General features: G+C 35.5%; 1 protein-coding gene across 2 annotated transcripts in view; it reads left to right on the forward strand.

Annotated features, from left to right (window-relative positions):
- The window catches only part of NBN (nibrin), a 59360-nt gene that overhangs the window by 2084 nt on the left and 34830 nt on the right, over positions 1-22446 (forward strand). For both annotated transcript variants that reach the window (XM_026013357.2, XM_026013348.2), the window contains exons 2-7: positions 920-1050; positions 2311-2459; positions 2920-3079; positions 5341-5444; positions 15391-15508; positions 16512-16705. In XM_026013357.2, the coding sequence (XP_025869142.2) occupies positions 920-1050; positions 2311-2459; positions 2920-3079; positions 5341-5444; positions 15391-15508; positions 16512-16705 (856 nt within the window). The remainder of the gene's footprint in view (positions 1-919; positions 1051-2310; positions 2460-2919; positions 3080-5340; positions 5445-15390; positions 15509-16511; positions 16706-22446) is intronic.

The following is a 22446-nucleotide window of genomic DNA, read 5'->3' on the forward strand; positions in this document are numbered from 1 at the left end:
GGGGGGGGGCAGAGGGACATATCCAATCCCAAGCAGACTCCCCTGCTGAGCACCCAGCCCAACATGGGGCTGGGTCTCAGCACCTGGAGTTCGGGACCCCGAGATCGGCACCTGGAGATTGGGACCCCCGAGATCCGTACCTGGAGATCGCGACCCCCGAAATCAGCACCTGGAGATCCGGACCCCCAAGATCAGCACCTGGAGATTGGGACCCCGGAGATTGGAACCCCTCGAGATCAGCACCTGGAGATCGGGACCGAGGTCAAGATCCAGAGATCAGGACCCCCAAGATCAGCACCTGGAGATCCAGACCCCCGAGATCAAGACCCGGAGATTGGGACACCGAGATCAGCACCTGGAGATTGGACCCCGAAATCAGCACCTGGAGATTGGGACCATGGAGATCGGGACCCCTCCAGATCAGCATCTGGAGATCCGGACCGAGATCAAGACTCAGAGGTCGGGACTCTCAGATCAGCACCTGGAGATGGGGACCCCCAAGATCAGCACCTGGAGATCAAGACCCGGAGATCAGGACCCCCTGAGATCAGACCCGGAGATTGGGACCCCAAAGATCAGGACCCGGAGATACTGACCCCGAGATCAGCACCTGGAGATCAGGACTCTCAGATCAGGACCTGAGAGGAAACCAAAAGTCAGACGCTTAAGGAACAGAGCCAGTCACCTCTGACACTTTTCAGTAGTTATCACTTGAAAACGCTGTAGCTTTCCATCTAGTTAAGTAATCGTTTGCATCTTTCAGCGAGGCTTTACTAGAAAGCACAAGTTTGATGTCTATAAAGTTGATTACTAACATTTAAGCGCAAAATAAAAGTATGTTTCTTAAATATTTGCTGTATATATATGTATACATGTGTATATCTATACATTTACCTTTTTTTTTATATATAATTTTCAGAACCATTCAGGCTTGTGACTGGTGTTGAATACATTGTTGGAAGGAAAAACTGTAGCATTCTAATCGAAGGCGATCAGTCAATCAGTCGAAGTCATGCTGCCTTAACTGCTAACTTTTCTGTAACCAACCTGGTATGTTACTCATTTTATTTCACTAGCTTATAGTAAGGGTGTCAAAATTACAAGACTATTTGGGTGTGTAAGAGTTTGTAGGATTTTGAATTCCATAATTAGTTTTTTTTAAATGTTAAAATGACTTAATTTTGGTAGTGGTAACAGTGGTGTGTGTTTCGATATTTGAAGTTTCTGTTCCAGTGTTTTACTCTATTGTAGTGACTCAGAAGCTCAAAGGAAGTAGAACATATTTATACTTATTTAATGAACATTAAGTGCTTGCTGTGTGCCTTGCTTTAAAGAGTTTGTGTAGCCATGTGAACACAGGCATTTCCCACATAATGTAGGTTTTCACAGTGGGAATTGGTTTATTTTATTAGGAAAAGTAGTTGTTGCTTATGTCCCACAGTTCTTTTGAGTTTGTTTTGGTTGGTTAGCTTTAATCACAACGGTGGGTGGTAAAAGTTATATAAACGGCTGTGCACCTGATAATGCTGGTGATAATAAGAAAAGCCATTATTTTGAGCAAATATTACATATCAACAGATGCTGCATCTGTTCAGTAATATTTAGGTTTTGTGTCTTTATTTTTCTAGTTGTAAAGGATTATTGTTGAAATTCCTAAAGGAAAAATAAAATTGTTACTGCAAGTCAGACATTCTAAGCCTTTTCTCATTGGACCTTTTTTTTACTGTGTTATTTTGATAATGTAAAAAAAAAAAACAACTTAGGGATGAAGCTGTCATGTGTGAAACAGACTACACAAAGGCAAAGAATTCTCAAATGTGTGAAATTGAGGGGTCATTCTACCCTGACTGACAAAAGTAAAGAAAATGCTTGGTCTGGGATCCCTGGGTGGCTCAGCGGTTTGGCGCCTGCCTTTGGCCCAGGGCGCGATCCTGGAGACCCGGGATTGAATCCCACATCGGGCTCCCAGTGCATGGAGCCTGCTTCTCCCTCTGCCTATGTCTCTGCCTCTCTCTCTCTCTCTCTCTGTGACTATCATAAATAAATAAATAAATAAAAATTAAAAAAAAAAAAAAGGAAAATGCGTGGTCTAAGAGGAATGATTCTGGAATTCAGACATTTGCCATTAATTTCTAGTTAACTGATGATTCTGTGTAGGCAACCGAAACTAATTATTGCCTTCTATGGTGGGCGATTAGCCATCTATCAATTACCTAGTCAAAAAGTTACTAGCTTTTTATTTTGAAACCTTTTCGCTTGGGAACTGTATTTACCGCATGGTAAAAGACTTAAATGTATTGATTGTTTCAGAGTCAAACAGATGAAATTCCTATATTGACATTAAAAGATAATTCTAAGTATGGTACCTTTGTTAATGACGAAAGAATGCAGCATGGCCTTTCTCAAGTTTTGAAGACAGGGGATAGGGTTACTTTTGGAGTATTTGAAAGTAAATTCAGGTAAGAACTTTTTAAATTCCTATTAAAAATGTACAGCTTTCTTTTGCACAGCCCAAATTTTAAAGGACGTGATATTTATGGATAATGAATTTAAAACCATTTAATTTAGTTCCTACTTAGCATATTAGTGAACTTTGCATCACATGTGGGCGGTGCATTTTGTCAATCACAGGTAGCGATTAAGAGGGAATAAGAGTTTGAGTGGTCTCCAAGAACCTGATGGGAGCTACATTTGTTTAATTCTACATAAGTGAACGTATAATGTTAACTTCAGTCATTGTTTTTTTTCTTAAGTGCAACTTAAGACTTAGGAAATGATAATTTCATAAATTAGAAAGGGTAATAATACATAAGAGTTAAAATAACAGCATGTGATGTAAACTTAAAGTTTAAAGTACTATAAGATGCCATCTGTGGAGCTGTGGTAGTATAATTTTATGTAACTTGTTCTCATTTACAGGGTAGAATATGAGCCTTTGGTTGCATGCTCTTCTTGTTTAGATGTTTCTGGGAAAACTGCTTTAAATCAAGCTATTTTGCAACTTGGAGGACTTACTGTAAACAATTGGACAGAAGAATGTACTCATCTTGTCATGATATCAGTCAAAGTTACCATTAAAGTAGGTTAAATGCCTTGTTATTATGTTAAAATAAGTTTTGTGAATCTAAGCTTACTCACCAGCTATACACAGACATTGTTAAGACCATTTATTTTAAAACTATCAGAGCTATTAGATGTGGGTTTATATATGTCACATTAAATGTATACCATTTAGGCTAGAATGACTTTTCAGATAATCTGTTTATTATTTGAGACAAGCAAAAACATGTAAGATTATATCTCAGATTTTGATTTAGCATTTTAAAGATGATTTATGTTCTATTTTCACCAATAAGTTTACTACAGTGTGGAGTTGGTATCTTCAGTCTAAAAGCGAAGTGACTGAGGTTGACCGCCAGTCTCCAGAGTTAGCATCTCTAGTCCCTTCTATCAAGTTGTCTTCCACCAGTTCATCTCATGGTCTCATCCTCTCTTACTTAGTCTCTTTTTGGTATAATGCCCTGATCACAAAGACTCTTTAAGTTCTTATGGTTTAATATGTCTTTGCCATCCAGAGATACATAGATATCTACCATTAGAAGATGCTGACTCTTCATTAAAACAGTGATATATTTTGGTATGTTTTCAGATTTTGCATCTTCATCAGATTTGGTTATATCCAAAGCTAATTGAAGAATGACATTGGGAGGTGATTCATCTCCTTTAAACAGGTTGACTGTAGATAGGTGAGATGTTTTAAATTAATGTCTATCGTGAAAAGCAACAAACATTTAGATTCCTTTATTAGATGATACAGAAATCCTTTAATATCTAATAAGAATATGTGTATTATAGCTAAACAGGTATCCTAGAGAAAGGCTTGATTGAACCTCAAGTTAAACTTGTATGTTGGAGGGGTTATCTCTGATAGGGATCAGTTTCTCTCTTTGCAAGGTTATGAAGTTTATAAATTCAGCAGAGTGATTGGCCTCCTGAGTACTAATTTATGCTAATAAACCAAAACATCTATTTATTAGTTTATATTAGGGATGCACCTTTATAGCAACCACATATTTATATGTGGACTCCAACACAATCCCCTTAAAGATACTAAAGTACCTGAGAAGTAAAATTTAAGTAATTATGTGCTTGCTGGGTGAATATGAAATAAGAGCAAAGGCAGTTAGATGGTCTTAAGAGATACTTTAATGAGTCGTGACAGACCTGGAACTAGTACCCATTCACCAGAGTATACACTATTCCAGTGACTGGGAGACAAATGGCGCGGGCATTAGAGTCACTGGATATATACTGATAACATTGCAGAGCAATCCTTTTTCAGTATATTTGATCAGTCATGTGCCAAAAAAGAAAGCCTAGTTATTATATTATTTTTTTGGTTAATTTCCCAAAAGTACGGGTTACTTTATATTTTTTGTCATTAAGTATTAGAACCAAAAAGAAACCTAAGGAATATTCAGTTCCATTTTTATTTTTTGAAGAGGAAACTGAGTCATGGAGTAATTAAATCCATTACCCAAGATCCCAGGTATTGAAGCCTGCTCAGTCCATTGTTAAATTCCACATCACTGCTTCCTGCCAGACGCCAGTTACTTCACTCACATTCGAGGTTGGTGTATTCAGATTCCAGTCTTGAGACACCTTAGGTTGTTTGCTCGTATTTAAGTAATACTCCATGTTATTAGAAGCATACTTAGAGATTCTTCAGTTGGTTTATTTCCATAGATTATGCTGAATCTTTATTTTCATCTCCAGTGGTGGTATTTTCTAATCTTTTTCAGATTTTGTGGTGTATTTTATTTGCTGTTTATAGCTTAGTTCACTTGTTACTTGAAGTTTCTCCACCCTCACCCCATAGTCTCTTTGTACTTCTTTTGAGCTTTTACTCCACCCCAAGCAGTTATTCTTTTATTTACTTTCTTAAAAATACTTTATTCCATACTTACAATCTGCTCAAAAGACATTTAGGCAGCAAAGATCTTACAGCTCACGTTTTTCTCTTTTTAACATGTTAAGAACTCTTAAATTGGAATACACTTTAAAATGGGCTTATGTTACCTTGTTCTGCCCTCCCCAAAGCAGTTTTTAAATTAATATTGTAATTGGTGGCTTCTTAAAATTAAGTGATTATATAGCATTGTATATACTGAAACTAAACAGTGACCAAATACTGACTTCAATTTTATGGATTGTGGCTCCTTTATAAATTTAGAGAGATGAAAGGAAAAATGTCCCTTTATAGTCTCTAACTTAAAACATTTCTTTAAAGAAAAGCTAGCAATGAGTGTTTATATTCACATATGTTTTTCTTCTTTCCAGACAATATGTGCACTCATTTGTGGACGTCCAATTGTAAAGCCAGAATATTTTACTGAATTTCTTAAAGCAGTTAAGGCCAGTAAACAGCCTCCACAAATTGAAAGGTATATCCTGTATTTTTTTTAACATACCAATTTGTTAGGATATAATAAAGGATACTAACCAACAGCCAGATGAAGGATGCACAAGGCAAGGTATGGGGAAAAGGCAAGGAGCTTCATGTTCTCTCCAGGCAGGCCCCTCTCCCTGCACCTCCATGTGTTCACCAACTGGGAAGTTCCTATATCATGTATTTTAAATATAATATGACATACAGAATGTGTGATAGCACTGATTTTATTTAGGTCGATTCCCTCTTTAACGACTGTTTCAGGATGTGGTGTTCAGTTTAACAAACTGAGCCCCCAGATGCCCCCATATCTGCCAATATTTAAACAAAAAAAATTGAAGGACCGCACATGGCGCAGAGGTACCATCCAGAGGCCACATGTCTCATGTTGAGTATCATGCAATCAGGACCTCTGGAATTGTGTGATGCAGCCTTCCTGTTCTGGAGTCACATAGTCTCGGTCCAGAATATCAATAGCACTGTGGCCTTGGGAATGGAGTTTATTTCTTTTGAGCATCAGTTACCACTTTTGAAAAATGAGACTAACACCTGTCCTGTGTTTTAAGTATTTAGTAGCATCAGTAATTTTAAGTAATAGAGTTTACAAGGTCTGAGCATTTTGCTTGGCACTGTATTAGGTGCTTGTTAAAAGAAATGCTGCTAATTGCAATAATACCAGGTAAGATTCAAGTAGCTTTATGATGATGATGATGATGGTGGTGGTGATGATGATTTTAGATGCTCTGCTAAATTTGTGAATGACCAGACTAAGGGATCTTAGCTGCTATATAGTATTTGTGATGCTTTGAAGTAATATAATCTATGGTTGAGGAGGAAGATGTTTGGATTTTTATTTTCGAATTTAGTCAACTTAGCACAAGAACATGCTTGTTTAAAATATACCAATAAGTTACAGTCTGTATGGCATAATAGGTAGACTGTGTGTTTATAAGCTCATCTTAATCTCTATAGGACAGGGATGCCTGGGTGGCTCAGCAGTTGGGCATCTGCCTTTGGCTCAGGGTGTGGTCCTGGTCCCAGGATCGAGTCCCGTATCGGGCTCCCTCCAGGGAGCCTGCTTCTCCCTCTGCTTGTGTCTCTGCCTCTCTCTCTCTCTCTCTCTCTCTGTGTGTGTGTGTCTCTCATGAATGAATAAATAAAATCTTAAAAAAAAAAAAAACTCGATAGGACACCTTTGAATATCTGAGTGTTTAAAAATCTAAAGTGTCATGCAAGTTAAGAATCTTATTAATAGTTGTAAAATGCCATTAGTTGTCATAAACTATTTTGCCCAATGCTGGGTTTTTTGTTTTTTTTTTTTTGAGGGGTGGGTAGGTACGCTTTATGCCTAATAATTTGTGTCTGCTTTTAAAAGTAACTGAAATTTTTCTTCTTGGGGAGGTTTATTTATTTATTTTTTATTTGGGAGGTTTTCTTCTTGTGAAGCCTATTTATGGTTTTCCCAATAAACACCAATAAGTAATGATCCTTGATACAAATAAGAAGTGATTATTAATCCTATATTACTTGGGAGTGGAGGTGTCTGATAGGTTTTACCACTCGTGATGTATGTGTTATGGTCTTGAAGTTTTTAGAATTAGTCATTGATGTCTACTTATTGTTCAGATTCTCAGGTGTATTTAACCTGGGTCTATTTTTGACTTTAGGTTTAGCATAAGTTTTTCTGGCTTCAATTTATGACTATATTATCTTAGATGACTACAATAAAACATCTCTACTGTAAGATTGTTTAGTAACTTCTAATTCAGTCTTAGCCATGAAAAGCATTTACACTAGCCCATGTTTGATCATGTCAACTGATAATTATATTTTAATATTTTTTTAAAGTAAGTATTTTTTGCCTTGATAGATTCATATGCTTATTGGAATCCATTTTGATATCCTTGTTGTCTTATTTGACTATATAACTATATAACTTCAACTATCAAATAGAAAAAGGATTAAATTTAAATTAGTAGGGTGGATTATGAAAAGTTTATGAAACAAATTGTGGTGGCTCCTTAACAAAATGTAACTACCTCTTTTAGTTCTGAAAAAGCATTATCAGTGTATTTAAAATAAAAAGGATGTTTTTAACCTAAAAAAAGTATAATTCTATTTAGTGCAATTGTGTCTTCATCTTTGCACTGTTACCAAAGGACAGGTTAAGACAGAGTTTAGCATGATTTGTGAGATCTCATTTGCCTATCCTGTCATCAGAATACCAATGTAGATGAAGTCATTTTTAGAAGACTCCATTTCAAAGTATTTATTTTGATAACTTCTAATTTATTAAGGGAAGTTCATTAAAATACTGTAGATTTTCTGGATGTAAAGAAATGATCCCTTAAAAAAGAAAAGGAGGGGCAGCCCCAGTGGTTCAGTGGTTTAGCGCCGCCTTCATCCCAGGGCGTGATCCTGGAGACCCGGGATCGTTTCCCATGTCGGGCTCCCTGCATGGAGCCTGTTTCTCCCTCTGCCTGTGTCTCTGCCTCTCTCTCTCTCTCTCTCTTTCTGATGAATAAATAAATAAAATCTTTAAAAAAAAAAAAAAAGAAAAGCTAGCAATGAATTTGAATTATTTGAATTTTTGTAGTCTTATTTTATGGAGTGCTCTTTCAACTACTGAATTTCAAATAACAAGCATCGTTTCTGGGAAAACAGTGTTGGGAGAAAGTCTTTGTGTTCATATACAACTTGTCAAATGTGCCAAGAATGCTAAGCCCTTACTACCCTGTATACCTAGGCCATTTCTCGTGGTTTGTAGTGAGAAGCCTTGAGGGAAGAGTTAGTGTCCTTTTTTGGGACAAAGAATAGGCCTGCTTATAGCTTGCTGTGAAACTCCTGGATTCTCAGGTTCATTGTTCCTCTTTCCTGTAACACAGCCTGCTGTATGTGCCTTCTATATCATCCCCACAGAACTTGGTCCGGGAGGAGATCAACTACAAATATGCTGAGGCTTGCCGCTCACTTTGTCTCTGACGCAGGAGTCTTGTGTCTTCTGCCCACATCCAAGAAACAGGAATAGGCTAACTTATTGGCTTGAAATCAGATATCAGACCCAAGAGAAACAGCCTGAAACAATCTTAGTTTTTGGAGTTGACTGTACATAATCAATCAAAATTCAAGGCAAAGAAATGTAACATATAGCAGTTCTTTTCTTGGAGATAACCTTACGTATACAAGTTGTGGATGTCAATGTAATTTGAGCCTTTTAGAGATCAACGAAAGGAAATGCTATAGTAAGTTCTTATATGAATCATGAACATATGCCTGTAGGAGTCATGAAATAAATAGCTGTCCAGATGTTGGACAAATGAATATTGTGGCTTGAAATACAGTTTCCATTGCCAGAATTATACATAAGTTGAGAAGAATTCTGTATTTGGAAAATCTTGGGGCAGAAATTAAAATGATATGCTTTGAGTTCGATGAAATTTATTGAAGATGATATAAATAATTTAAATAAAGTCATAGGGGATCCCTGGGTGGCTCAGCAGTTTAGAACCTGCCTTCGGCCCAGGGCGTGATCCTGGGGTCCCGGGATCAAGTCCCACATCAGGCTCCCTGGATGGAGCCTGCTTCTCTCTCTGCCTGTGTCTCTGCCTCTCTCTCTCTCTCTCTGTGTCTCTCATGAATAAATAAATAAAATCTTTAAAGAAATAAAGTCATAAAATGTACACAAGAAAAGTCAGCTATTTCTAGATTAAAATTTTAGAGAATTTGTGAATTATATGTACTAGTTGCTATATAATAAAACATTATTTGCAGCTAAAAGTTTCTGTAGAAGTGTGCCAAAATGTTTCAATTTTTTTCATTATAGAAATTAGAAATTATATTTGTGGTAGCCTAGTATTTAGGCATTGTACCTCTGACCTTGGTCTCTGCCAAGTTAATTGACTCTTTTCCAAATTTTTAACTAGCTTTTAAATAACTGGAGCCTCAGAAATGCTTTAAAACTTGTAGAACATATTGCTTCAGAAATACTGATTTTTAGTGATGTTTTCCTCACATTTATTATTTCTTTTCTTGTTCTCCTCCTTATACTATTAAGGAAAAAAGGCTTATCTAAGTATATAAAGTTCAGAACATAGCATGCTATTTATCACTGTATAATCAGTGATTTCATATATCGTGTGTGATCTCACAAATCATTTGTATGACTCCAACATTTGGTTAGATTCTTCACAGTACAGTGATGTATTTTTTTTTTTTTGCAAGATCAGTCTTACCAGTCTTACTGAATGGCTCAAATTTACCACTGTTTTTAAAAGAAAACCAAAATACATTTTTTTAGTCCCAGAATTTAAAGCTCAAATCTGCATATTGAGGGAATAAAGAGATGTTTATACTTTCATCTACTTTTAATAGATGAATTTTTAATTTCTATTTTGTACAATCAAATATTTCTGAGTGCCTACCATGAATTAGGCAAGATAGACCTGAGTATACAGTGATGAGCCAAAAAGCATTACAGTTTCTGTCCTCATGGCACTTGATAGAAAAGCCAAATACTAAAAATTACACACATTAAAGTTAGAACTCTGGTAGTGCCATCAAGGAAAACTAACGGTGTATTATGCTCCTATCTGTAGGAACCTGGTTCAAGGTTTAACAAATGTTCAGTCTTCATTGAACTAAACTAGAGTTGACTGTTCTCTGGGCATAGTAAACTATTATTTGTGACAAAATTAAAAATGACTATTTTTAAGTGGTGTAGATAATTTAAAGGTCATATTCCATTGTCATTGGAAGACAGTAAGACTTCCATCTACTCAGCCATATGTATGTGTTAAACACACATCGTTTTTTTGCTTAGAACTGGTTACATCATCCAGTGTTACAGTACTATGTACACCAATTCATAAACTAGCCATTTGTAAGTGAAGTGATGCTTGCATTTCACACTGATAGAAGTGTGAAATATTGGAGAATTCTTGTCAAAAGAGAGAGAATAAAAGGCATTCAAAGAGATAACTAAAAATTTATCCTACGTATGAATTAGATATAGTATTTACTAATTTTCTAGCATGAATTTTTCTTATAGATTTAGCGTTAATGGTGAAAATAGTTTATACTATCCTCAGTGCCTTTAAAAGAAAATAAATAGAATTGTAAAGTCAGTTATTTAGAAAATCAGATAACACAGTGGGCTGCATTTCACCCTCTTGGCTAAGTCAGCTGTTCCCCGCAGGTAACTCATTTACTTGAGATTACAGGTTCTAGGAATCACTGTCTTAGAATAGATGTACAATATCCACTGTAGAACGTTAAAGCACGTGCATTTGTGGTTTAATCAGTTATCAAAACTTTTTAAAAATGTAATTGTTTAATCACAACTCAGCTAACTTTGTGAAATATGTAGGCTGCCAAGGAGAAATCTGAGGGGGAAAAATTGTAAGGAAGTTAGTTCTAAAATGTGGGATGGTGATCCTCGTGACCAAAATATTTTTACCATATTGGGTGTTGTTCTCTGTAGATGGTTAACTCTTGATTGTTTAGTGACTAATAGTCTAGGTTGTAAATTTCCCGTCCTACATTGTCTTCTCATCATCACTGTGATTTTAGTAATTTTTTATTTAGTAATTTTTTAAATTAAAGTTTTTAGAGCAATTTTAGGTTCATACCAAAATCGAGAGGAAGTTATAGAAGCTTCCCATTTACCTCCTGTTTGCACACATGCAGCCCCCCCCCCAATTAGGGGTTCCCCCCATCAAAGTGTCATGAGCCTACACTGACCTCATAATCACCCAAAGTCCATAGTATACATTAGAGTTTACTCCTGATGTACATTCCATGGCTTTGGATAAAAACATAATACATATATCCATCATAGTATCATACAAAGTATTTTCACTGCCCTGAAAACCCTCTGTACCCTATTTATTGTTCCCACTCCCTCCAACTCCCAGCCACGACTGAACTTTCACTATTTCCATAGTTTTACCTTTTCCAGAATTTCATACAGTTGAATTAAATAGTAGGTAGCCTTTTCAGAATGGCTTTTTTCACTTTGTAACTTGAATTTAAAATTCTCAGTATTTTTCATGAATAGTAGCTCAATTCTTTTTAGCACTGAATAATATTCCATTGTTTGAATGTACTACGGTTTATCCATTCGCTTACCAAAGGACATTTCCGTTGCTTCCACCTTATGACAGTTAAGAATAAAGCTGCTATTCACATCCAGGTTTTAGTATGGACATAACTTTAATTAATTCAACATACAGTTGAATTAAATAGTAGGTAGCCTTTTCAGAATGGCTTTTTTCACTTAGTAACTTGCATTTAAAATTCTCAATATTTTTCATGAATGGTAGCTCATTTCTTTTTAGCACTGAATAATATTCCATTGTTTGAATGTACTACAGTTTATCCATTCGCTTACCAAAGGACATTTCCATTGCTTCCACCTTATGACAGTTAAGAATAAAGCTGCTATTCACATGCAGGTTTTAGTATGGACATAACTTTTTCAGCTCTTGTGGATAAATACCAGGGAGTGCATCATACAGTAAGAGTGTGTTTAGTTTTGTGAGAAAGGGCCAAACTGTCTTCCAAAGTGGTTTTATCGTTTTACATTCCCACCAGCAATGAATGAAAGTTCTTATCACTTCAAATTCTCACAAGCTTTGGTGGTGTTTGTGTTGTGGATTTTGGCCATTCTTATATATGTGTAACTGGGTCTAAGTGTTCTAATTTACATTTTTCTGATAACATGATATCGAACATCTGCTTATTTGCCATCTGTACATGTCTTTGGTGAGATAGCTGTTAAAATTTTGGCCCCTTTAAAAAAAATTCTATATTTAAATTCAATTTAGGTAACATATGGTGTATTATTACTTTTGGGGGTTGAAGTTAGTGATGCATCAGCTGCATATAACGCCCAGTGCTCATTCCATCAAGTGTCCTTAATGCCAGTCACTCAATTACCCCATCCCCCCCCCCCACTCCTCCCCTCCAGGAGCCCTGTTTCGTATACTTGAGTCTTTTATGATTTGCCTCTCTCTCTGTTTTTATCTTATTTTTCCTTCTCTTCCCCTAAGATCATCTATTTTGTTTCTTAAATTCCACATGTGAATGAGATTATATGGTAGTTTTTCTCTGACTGATTCATTTCACTTAGCATAATACTCTCTAGTTCCATCCACATTGTTACAAATGGCAAGACTTCATTTTTTGGGGTGGTTGAGTAATATTCCTGTGTGTGTGTGTGTGTGTGTGTGTGTGTGTATCACATCTTTATCCATTCATCTTTCAGTGGACATCTGAGCTCTTTTCATATTTTAGCTATTAGGGACATGGCTGCTGTAAATATTGGGGGGTTCATGTGCCCCTTCAAATTACTATTTTTGTATCCCTTGGATAAATACCTAGTAGTGTAATTGTGGGTTGTAGGGCAGTTCTGTTTTTAACTTTTTGAGAAATTCTGTACTTTTTCCAGACTGGCCATACCAATTTGCATTCCAACTAACAGTGTAAGAGAGTTTCCCATTCTCTGTATCCTTGCCAAAATCCGTTGTTTCCTGACTTATTAATTTTCGCCATTCTGATCAGTGTGAGGTAGTATCATTGTGGTTTTGATTCGTGTTTCCCTGAAGAGGAGTGATGTGTCTGTTAGGCATTTGTATGTTTTCTTGCAGAAATGTCTGTTCATGTCCTCTGCCCATTTCTTGACTGGATTTTTTAGTTTTGGGGTATTGAGTTTGATAAGTTCTTTATAGATTTTTGAAATTAGCCATTTATCTAATAATTGCAAATATCTTCTCCTATTCCATGGGTTGCTTTTAGTTTGGTTTCCTTTGATGTGCAAAAGCTTTTTTTCCTGATGAAGTCCTAATAGTTCATTTTTGCTTTTGTTTCCCTTGCCTCTGGAGATGTGTCTAGCAAGAAGCTGCTTCAGGATTTTGGCCCATTCTTTAATCAGGTTGTTTGTTTTCTTACTTTTGGAGAGTTCTTTGTGTATTTTGGATAACAGTCCTTTATCAGATGTGTGTTTTGCAAATATTTTCCCCCAGTCTCTGGTACATCATCTCATTTTCTTGACATTGTCCTTCACAGAGCAGAAGTCTTAATCTTTTTTTTTTTTAGAAGTTTTAAATTTTAATGAAGTTTATTTAGCATATCATTTACTTCATTCATAGATCATGCCTGTTGCTGTATCTGAAAAGTCACTGCCATAGCGAAGGTCATCTAGATTTTTCTCTGTTATTTTTTAGCAGTTTTATAGTTTAGCACTTTACTTTAGGTCTGTGACCATTTTGAGTTAATTTTTATGAAGGCTGTAAGCTCTGCGTCCAGATTCTATTTTTGCCTGTGAATGTCCAATATCCAGTATCATCATCATTTGGTGAAAAGACTATCTAAGCTCTATTGTACTGCCTTTGTTCCTTTGTTAAAGATCACTTGACTGTGTTTATGTTAGTCTATTTCTGGGCTCTTAATCTCTTTTGTGTGTTTTTTCATAATACCACATTCTCTTGATTACTGTAGCTTTATAATAAATCTTGGGTAGTACTAGAACTCCAACTTTGTTCTTCCTTAATATTGTGTTGGCTGTTCTGGATATTTTGCCTCCCCATATGAACATTAGAATCTGTCAGTTTCCACAAAATAACTTGCTGGGAGTTTTATTGGAATTACATTTAATCTATAGATCAAGTTGGGAAGAACTGACACCTTGACAATATTGAGTCTTCTTATCCATGAGCATATTTAGTAATTAGTAATTTTTACTTGAAGGTAGAGTTAAGCTGACAGACTGATCAGTTATAAATTGTAGCAAAAGATTTAGTTATATAGAAAGTTGAAACTGGACTGATATGTGGCTTGAGAATTATTTGTTGATATAGTCTCTATTTTCTTTTTATCCCTCATTTTTATGAGAGAGAGAGAGAGAGAGAATCCCAAGCAGGCTCCATACCCAGGATGGAGCCTAATGTCCCACAAACCCGAAATCCTGACCTGAGCTGAAATCAAGAGTCACATGCTTACCTGAGCCACGTAGGTGCCCCCAGAGGATTGTGTATGTGTGTGTTTTAAAGATTTTTATTTATTTATTCATGAGAGAGAGAGAGCGTGAGAGGCAGAGACACAGGCAGAGGGAGAAGCAGGCTCCGCGCAGGGAGCCCGATGTGGGACTCGATCTCAGGTCTCCAGGATCACACCCTGGGCTGAAGGCAGGCACTAAACCGCTGAGCCACCCAGGGATCCCCAAGATTGTGTTTTTTAATCTCACTTTGGAAATTTTATTTAAACTGACAAAATATTTTAAGTTTTAAAATTGCCTGAGCTTTGGGATGCCTGGATGGCTCAGCAGCTGAGCATGTGCTTTCAGCCCAGGGCGTGATTCCGCAGTCCCTGGATCGAGTCCCACGTCAGGCTTCCTGCATGGAACCTGCTTCTCCCTCTGCCTGTGTCTCTGCCTCTCTCTCTGTGTCTCATGAATAAATTGATCAATCAATCAATCAATCAATCTTAAAAAAAAATTTTCCTGGGCTTCTCCAAAGGAATTTTTTTTCCCAAAGGGGTTTTTAATAAAACACTTAATAGTAGTTTGCAGAATTGGATGTGAACATAACACTCCTTGATTCCCAGGAAACGTAAGATGCCAATAGAAATTGATCTTTATGGACGCGGTCTCAGCCTTTTAAAATTCACGTAACTTGTTTGATTCATGTATATTAAATCATATTTTAGGATTGTCCGCTCTTGGATTATATTTTTTCAGAAAATAAGGAACAGCTATGTTTTTTTATATGGCACCTGCCACCATTTTGTCTCTGAAAAAAATGCTTTCTTTTAAAAAAATAATAATTCAATGATGTTACAGAAATTAAACCTTCCGATGTCTAGATAGCTATTCTATTTATAAATTTAACAGTATGCATACAAAACAGCATATAATTAGAATATACTTTTAATTTCTTTTTTAACAGTTATTACCCACCTATTGATGAACCAGCTATTGGAAATAAAAACATTGATCTGTCAGGACGACAGGAAAGAAAGCAAATCTTCAGAGGGAAAATGTTTGTATTTCTAAATGCCAAACAGGTAATGTTATGAGAAGAATTTTCCTAATGAAGACATAAACTAGGATAAATTATTACTGTTACCAACTGTTAATGCATATTTTTTGAGATTTTGTTAGAAGTGAGAAGTGAAAAAACTGTCTAGGCACTAGGACTTGTCCAGTATTCATGTATATGAGATTTTTTTGACATATGTTAATAATTGGCCAATTAAGTTTCTATAAATATGTGGGTTAAGGGGTGGGGACAGAAAACTGATTTAAGTCTTTACTTGGTCATTTAGTAGCTGTTGAATGTCTTCAGTATACCAAAATGGGGATTTAAGGAGCTTATGTTGTAGGTGGACAGTGCAAGCAAGCCCACAGTTAGAGCATTGTTAATTATGATAAGGAAGGGCAAACAATGTAACAATCCCAGGGCTGCCAAGATACCTGGTGAACTGGGGATTCTCTGAGTAAAGCTCAGATTGTCTTCTAAAAAGTAGAACCAGTTCTGTTTCAACTCTACTTTTATTTTACTTCCCTAATACAAGCGAATGGATAAAGAAGATGTGATATACACACATATATGTTATGGAATACTACTCAGCCATAAAAAAAGAATGAAATCTTGCCATTTATAGTGATGTGGATGGAACTAGAATATAATATTAAGTGAAATAAGTGAGTGAGAGAAAGACAAATACCATATTATTACACTCATATGTGGAATCTAAGAAATAAAACAAATGAGCAAATAGAAGAAAAAGAGAGACAATCCATGGAACAGATTCTTAACTGTAGAGAACAAACTGATGGTTACCAGAGGGGGAGTTTGCAGGGTATGGGGGAAGTAGGTGATGGGGACTAAGGAGTGTATTTGTGATGGGCACTGGGTGATCTGTGGAAGTATTGAATTATTATATTGTACACCTGAAACTAATATAACACCATTAACTATACTGGAATTAAATTTAAAAGAATGAACTGAAGGAATGAATTGTGCCTATTTCATTATATTTTTTCTGTTTTTTGTTTGTTTTTTAGTATAAGAAGTTAAGTTCAGCAGTTATTTTTGGAGGAGGAGATGCTAGGTTAATAACAGAAGAAAATAAAGAAGAATATAGTTTCTTTTCAGCTCCTGGAATTTGTGTTGTTGATGTAGGAATAACAAATTCACAAACTCTAATTCCTGACTCTCAGAAAAAATGGATTCACTCAATTATGGATAAGCTGCAAAGGTACAGAATTATCTTAATTATTTTAAAAAAGGCAATTTTATATGTAACTTTTTTATTTTACTGAATTTGATATAAAAAGATATACAAGAGATACAACAAAACATTTTGTTATGTATGGTACTTGGAAATTTATTGTGCGTTAGTGTGCTAGAAGTACAGCGTCCTTATCTGTGACAAAGTTAAAATGTAAGATTTTTTTCCTGAAACTGTCTACAGCTGGAATATAGTTGTTACTTGGTGATTATTACCATTAGGAATGCATATAACATTTTTCAGCCCTGTCACATAGGCTGTCATTCAAAAGCAAGAAAAAATGTCATATATCCAAGAATAGGATTTGTAGTGAGGAGACAATGTGAAAGAGCCAAACAAAGGGTTTTTGTCCTAAAGTCTTCATTGGTATTAATAATCTTAATTTTTTTGTTTTTTAAAGTTTTATTTATTCATGAGAGCAAGAGAGAGAGAGAGAGATTGGCAGAGACACAGGCAGAAGGAGAAGCAGGCTCCCTGCAGGGAGCCTGATGCAGGACTTGATCCCAGGACCCTGAGATCACATCCTGAGCGAAAGGGAGACACTGAGCCACCTAGGCATCCCTAATCTTAACATTTTTGAGGCTAACAAGTATTATAAAATGTTAGGTTTGCAGTCTGCTGACCAAATTTCTGTTCACCTACCATAAATAGGTAGAGTATTTATGTCTCAAAAGTCCAGAAAGGAGAAAAAAATGAGTGGGAAGTATCAGAAAGGGAGACAGAACATGAAAGATTCCTAACTCTGGGAAACGAACTAGGGGTGGTGGAAGGGGAGGTGGGCAGGGGGTGGGGGTGACTGGGTAATGGGCACTGAGGTGGGCACTTGATGGGATGAGCACTGGGTGTTATTCTATATGTTGGCAAATTGAACACCCATAAAAAATAAATTTATTAAAAAGTCCATAGCTGTTTCCCTACAATATTCATTTTTCCTCTCCCAATAGTCTTACTGAACATGGAGATTGCCCTTGTTTTATTTTATATATTTGCTAAAACAAAAAATAAAATTTTAGTCTTCTGTCCCATAGATATTTTCCTTAATGGGGATGTATTAACTACTACAAAGAGAAAATATCTGTGTAACAAAATAACATCTTACTTATATCCAGAATTTACTACGGTTCTCTTACCTGTTAGGCAGCGGAATATAATAGTTATGGCATCTATGGTCCCTGCCACCACTGGAGCTTACTGTCTAGAGGGAGAGGCAGATAAAGATGAGTAAACAGATAATTACAAATATGCAAAAGGGAAGCAGAATAACAGGGAAAAGGGAAGAAGTTTATTCTTAATAGAATAGAGAAAAGAAGGCCTCTTTTAGACAACATTTTACCTGTGACCGGTCTTTGAAAGAACCAAGCAAAATAAGAGCAGTGAAAGCTCCACTTACATCGTACTGTATCACGATCTCATCGTGAGCAGATCCTGTTCCAGGAGTTTCATGTATATAAAGACATTCGTCCTCACACAGCTCTGTGTATTATTTACTGTTATGGTAACCACGGTGCAGATAGGACAAAAGGGATAGAACACAGGGAGTGAGCAAGAGAGCCAGAGTGTGACCCCAGGCAATCTGGTTACACAGTCTCTGCATTTCACCCTTACATCTCACTGCCCTTCAGCATATACCATGATCACGAGGTAAGAAAGTAGCCAGAGTACAAAGTTGATCAGAGGCTGGTGGCTTCATCGTGAGATATCATTTGGTTCTGTAGTCTTTGGCCCCATTACAACTTGTTTTTTGGGGGAGGGCAGTCTTTGAGAAAGACTGTCACTTAAGATAACACGTTTCTACTTTGTCCAAGCCACTGATAGTCATTGGAGGTGCAGGTAGATCAAGCAAGTGGCCACTAAAGCCAGCTGTTGACTGAATTTTGGACAACACACCATTAGCATTATCTAAGAAGTATGGGTATAGGATATCAGGGGTTACAATTAAATGTCTTCTGAAGAAAACTCAAAAGTGTAAGAGAATGATGTTGCTAAGATATTTTCCCAACATCTTAGCTCAAATGTGGGAACTCTTCCTGTTAATTTATTTTCTCTTTATTTTCCTCCTTCTTTGCCTTCCCTCTCTTCATCTGTTTCACAGTTTTGCACAAAATAGGATGAATGATATTCCTTGGTTCATGATACACTGTCATCATTGAACCATAACAATACACACTAATTTTGTTCACTAGTGAAGTAGTTATTTTAAGTTATATAATAAATGTGTGAGAAGCTACTCCTAAAATGCAGGCTGGATACTTAAAAATACCTACCTCTGTGTTACCCCTAGCCCAGTCTCCTCCTACATAGAATAACATTCATCCAGAATCCTTTGCTTATCATTTACTTACTTACTTTTACATATAGTTTTATTGTTTCTTTATTTCTAAAATATGTGTGCATATGTTCTAATTGTTTTAACTTTATAACCTGGTCTTCATACTACTATGTAATCTTTGGGGATTTTTCCCACATAATGATACATTACTGATAAGAATTCATCCATTTTGTTACATGTTACTGTAATTAATTTGTTTTGATGGTAAAATATATTTCATTGTGTGAATATACCACAGTTTGTTGATTCCACATTGAAAAAAATCTTCTTTCTGGTTTTTATTATCGTAAACATTGTTACTGAGATCATTTTTGTGCATTTCCTGGTTGTACTCAATATTCTTCTTAGGGTTAGAACTGCTGGGTCATAGGTTATATGAATATTCAATCTCTGGAGTTAGTATCAAACTGTTCCACCTTATAGTCCTCCCCCCACAGTATGTAAGAGATTAAATAGATGCACACTGTTTTCCACACTTGATATGGTTAGACTTTACCATTTTTGTTAATTGAATGGATATACAATCCTATCCTGTAATTTTCATTTCTATTTTTCTCATCACCGGTGATGCTTAACATTTCTTCTGATACTTCCTGGACATCTGTTTTTCTTGTTCTGAAATATCTGCTCATGTCTTTTACCCGGTTTTCTATCACTATAATTGTATTTTTTTAATATGAATTTCCCGGTTTTTGTGTGAGTGTGTGTGTTAGTTTTGACCATTTTATCACATGGGTTGGTTCATAAATTTACCACCTTAGTCAAGATACAGAACAATTCCTTCACCACAAGGATCCTTCCTGTTGTTCTTTTAAAACCACACCCACAAAAAAAAATAAAATAAAAAAAAATAAATAAAACCACACCCACTTCCCTTCCTCCCTCCCCACCTCCAACTTCCTGTCCCCGAATCCTGGCAAGCCACTAATTTATTCTCCATTTTTAAAATTTTATCTTTTAAAATAATGTTGTATAAATTAAATGATAGCATATACACTTTAGGACTGGTTTTCTCATTCAGTATAATTCCTTAGAGATTCATCTAAGTTGTGTGTATCAGTTGTTTATCCTTTTTTATTGTTGAGTAGTAGTGTGTGTATATATGTGTACACTACACTTTGTTGAGTAATTCTTCCATTGAAGGAAATCTGCATTTTTTCAATTTTTGTTATGAATAACACCTCTAAACATGCATGTACAAGTTTCTTTGTGAATGTAAGTTTTCATTTCCTTGGAATACATGCCCAAGAGTGTAGCAATTCCTGGCTCATATGGTAGTTGTATATTTTCTACTCTCCTTTTTTATTTGTAGAAGTTCTTTATATTTCTCGATATTAATTCTTTTTCACTTGTATTTATTGCAGAATCTTTTACCACTTTGTAATGTTTTACTATATGATACATGAAATCATTTAATTTAATTTTATTATTATTATTTTTTAAATATTTTATTTATTCATGACAGACACAGAGAGAGAGAGAGGGAGAGAGAGAGAGAGGCAGAGACACAGGCAGAGGAAGGAGAGCAGGCTCCATGCAGGGAACCCGACGTGGGACTTGATCCTGGGTCTCCAGGATCAGGCCCCGGGCAGAAGGCGGCACTAAACCGCTGGGCCACTGGGGCTGCCCTCATTTAATTTTAATATACTAAAAACTTTCTTAGTACTTTTTATATTTTAAGAAGTCTTTTTCTATTCATAGATTAAAAAGATGTTCACCTATATTTTTTACTAATTTGTTGCTAGTGTTTTGATATTTTGTGTTTGAAATTTGCTTTTAATCTTTTTGGAATGGATTCTGTTTTATACCAAAGTTCCATATGTACATAGGACTGTTTTTGGCTTTACTGTATTCCATTGTTCAATATGTCTTTATACCAATACCACATTTACCAAATTGTCTTAATTTTTGTGACTTCAATGAAGTCCTCATATCTGGTATGGCAAATGTCTTTGCTCTTCTTTAGAAGCAACCTGTCCGTTTTTTACTCTTTATTTTTGCATATACATTTTAGAATCATCTTTTCAAAAACCCTATTGGGATTTTTATTAGGACTTCCATTAAATTCACAAATCAGTTTAGGGAAAATTAACAATTTTTATAATTTCCCTCTAAAGATCTTGAGTTCCTTTTATTAGATTTATTCCTAGGTACTACATATTCTGTGGTAGATATTGTATGCTGGTAGGTAGAGTATAAATCGATAATATTCTCTCTTTAATTACATATTCTAGTTTATTGTTGGTGTATATAAATTTAGAAGACATTTAGATATTAATCTTATATCCTGCCATTGTGTTAGCTTCCCCTTTTATTTTTAATGTATCTATAGTCCTTTTTTTTATAAAAATCATTATAAATAATGTTTCTATCCTGTTTTTTAATCCTTGTACCTCTTATGTTTCTTTTTCCCTCTGCCTTTCTGTTTTGTACCTATTGGGACGTTTAGAGCAGTGTTGTATAGAGGTTGTATTAGTAGCCACATTTATCTTACTATTGACTTTATTATTTTTTAAGATTATATTTATTAATGAGAAACAGAGAGAGAGAGGCAGAAATATAGGCAGAGGGAGAAGCAGGCTCCCTGTGGGGAGCCTGATGTGCGACTTGATCCCAGGATCCCAGGATCATGACCTAAACCAAAGGCAGAGGCTCAAACACTGAGACCCCCAGGTGCCCCTCACTATTGACTTTAAAAGGATATGTTTCCCCATTTAGGATAATGTAATTATCTGTATAACATTATTGCATATTACAAAATATTTCTATTTTATGGAACCAATCTTTATAACTAATTTACATAATATATTTACAGTTTCAAAGAAGATAATATGCCAATTTTGAATTGCTTGAATTATAAATAGGTATATGTGATCACTTGATTATGATACTATAAAATATATTTTAATATAGTACTATCATGTAACTGTATGTATAGTTGAGTTCTATTACATTAATCCAGGACATAGGAAAAACAAATGTTAAGCATTTGAGAAAGACCTTTTAAACTACTACAACCACTTAAAACATCTTTACAATAAGTATTAAAAAGAGTTTTGTAGTTCTTAAAGTCTGAGGTGTAGTTTTATGTAGCGGTGTTATTAAATTGTCTTTGTTTCATTCACATAATAGAAAACAGAAGGTAGTTCACTATAAGATTCCTTTAAGGAGAAGATTCCTTAATACATGTAAATTTGTAAAATGATTTTATTTCCTAAACTTAAAATTACAAAACATGTATAGATAGAGCTTGTGATATGTCTTTATACTTTCTCCTTCCTTTCCTTTCTCTTCCCTTCTCTTTTAAGTTTTATTTTTGGATCCTAGTAATAGATTTACTTATAAAAATGTATTTTATTGCCTCATATGGTATTACTGT

The sequence above is a fragment of the Vulpes vulpes genome, chromosome 13 (genome assembly GCF_048418805.1).
Source record: "Vulpes vulpes isolate BD-2025 chromosome 13, VulVul3, whole genome shotgun sequence".
Taxonomy (NCBI): Eukaryota; Metazoa; Chordata; class Mammalia; order Carnivora; family Canidae; genus Vulpes; species Vulpes vulpes.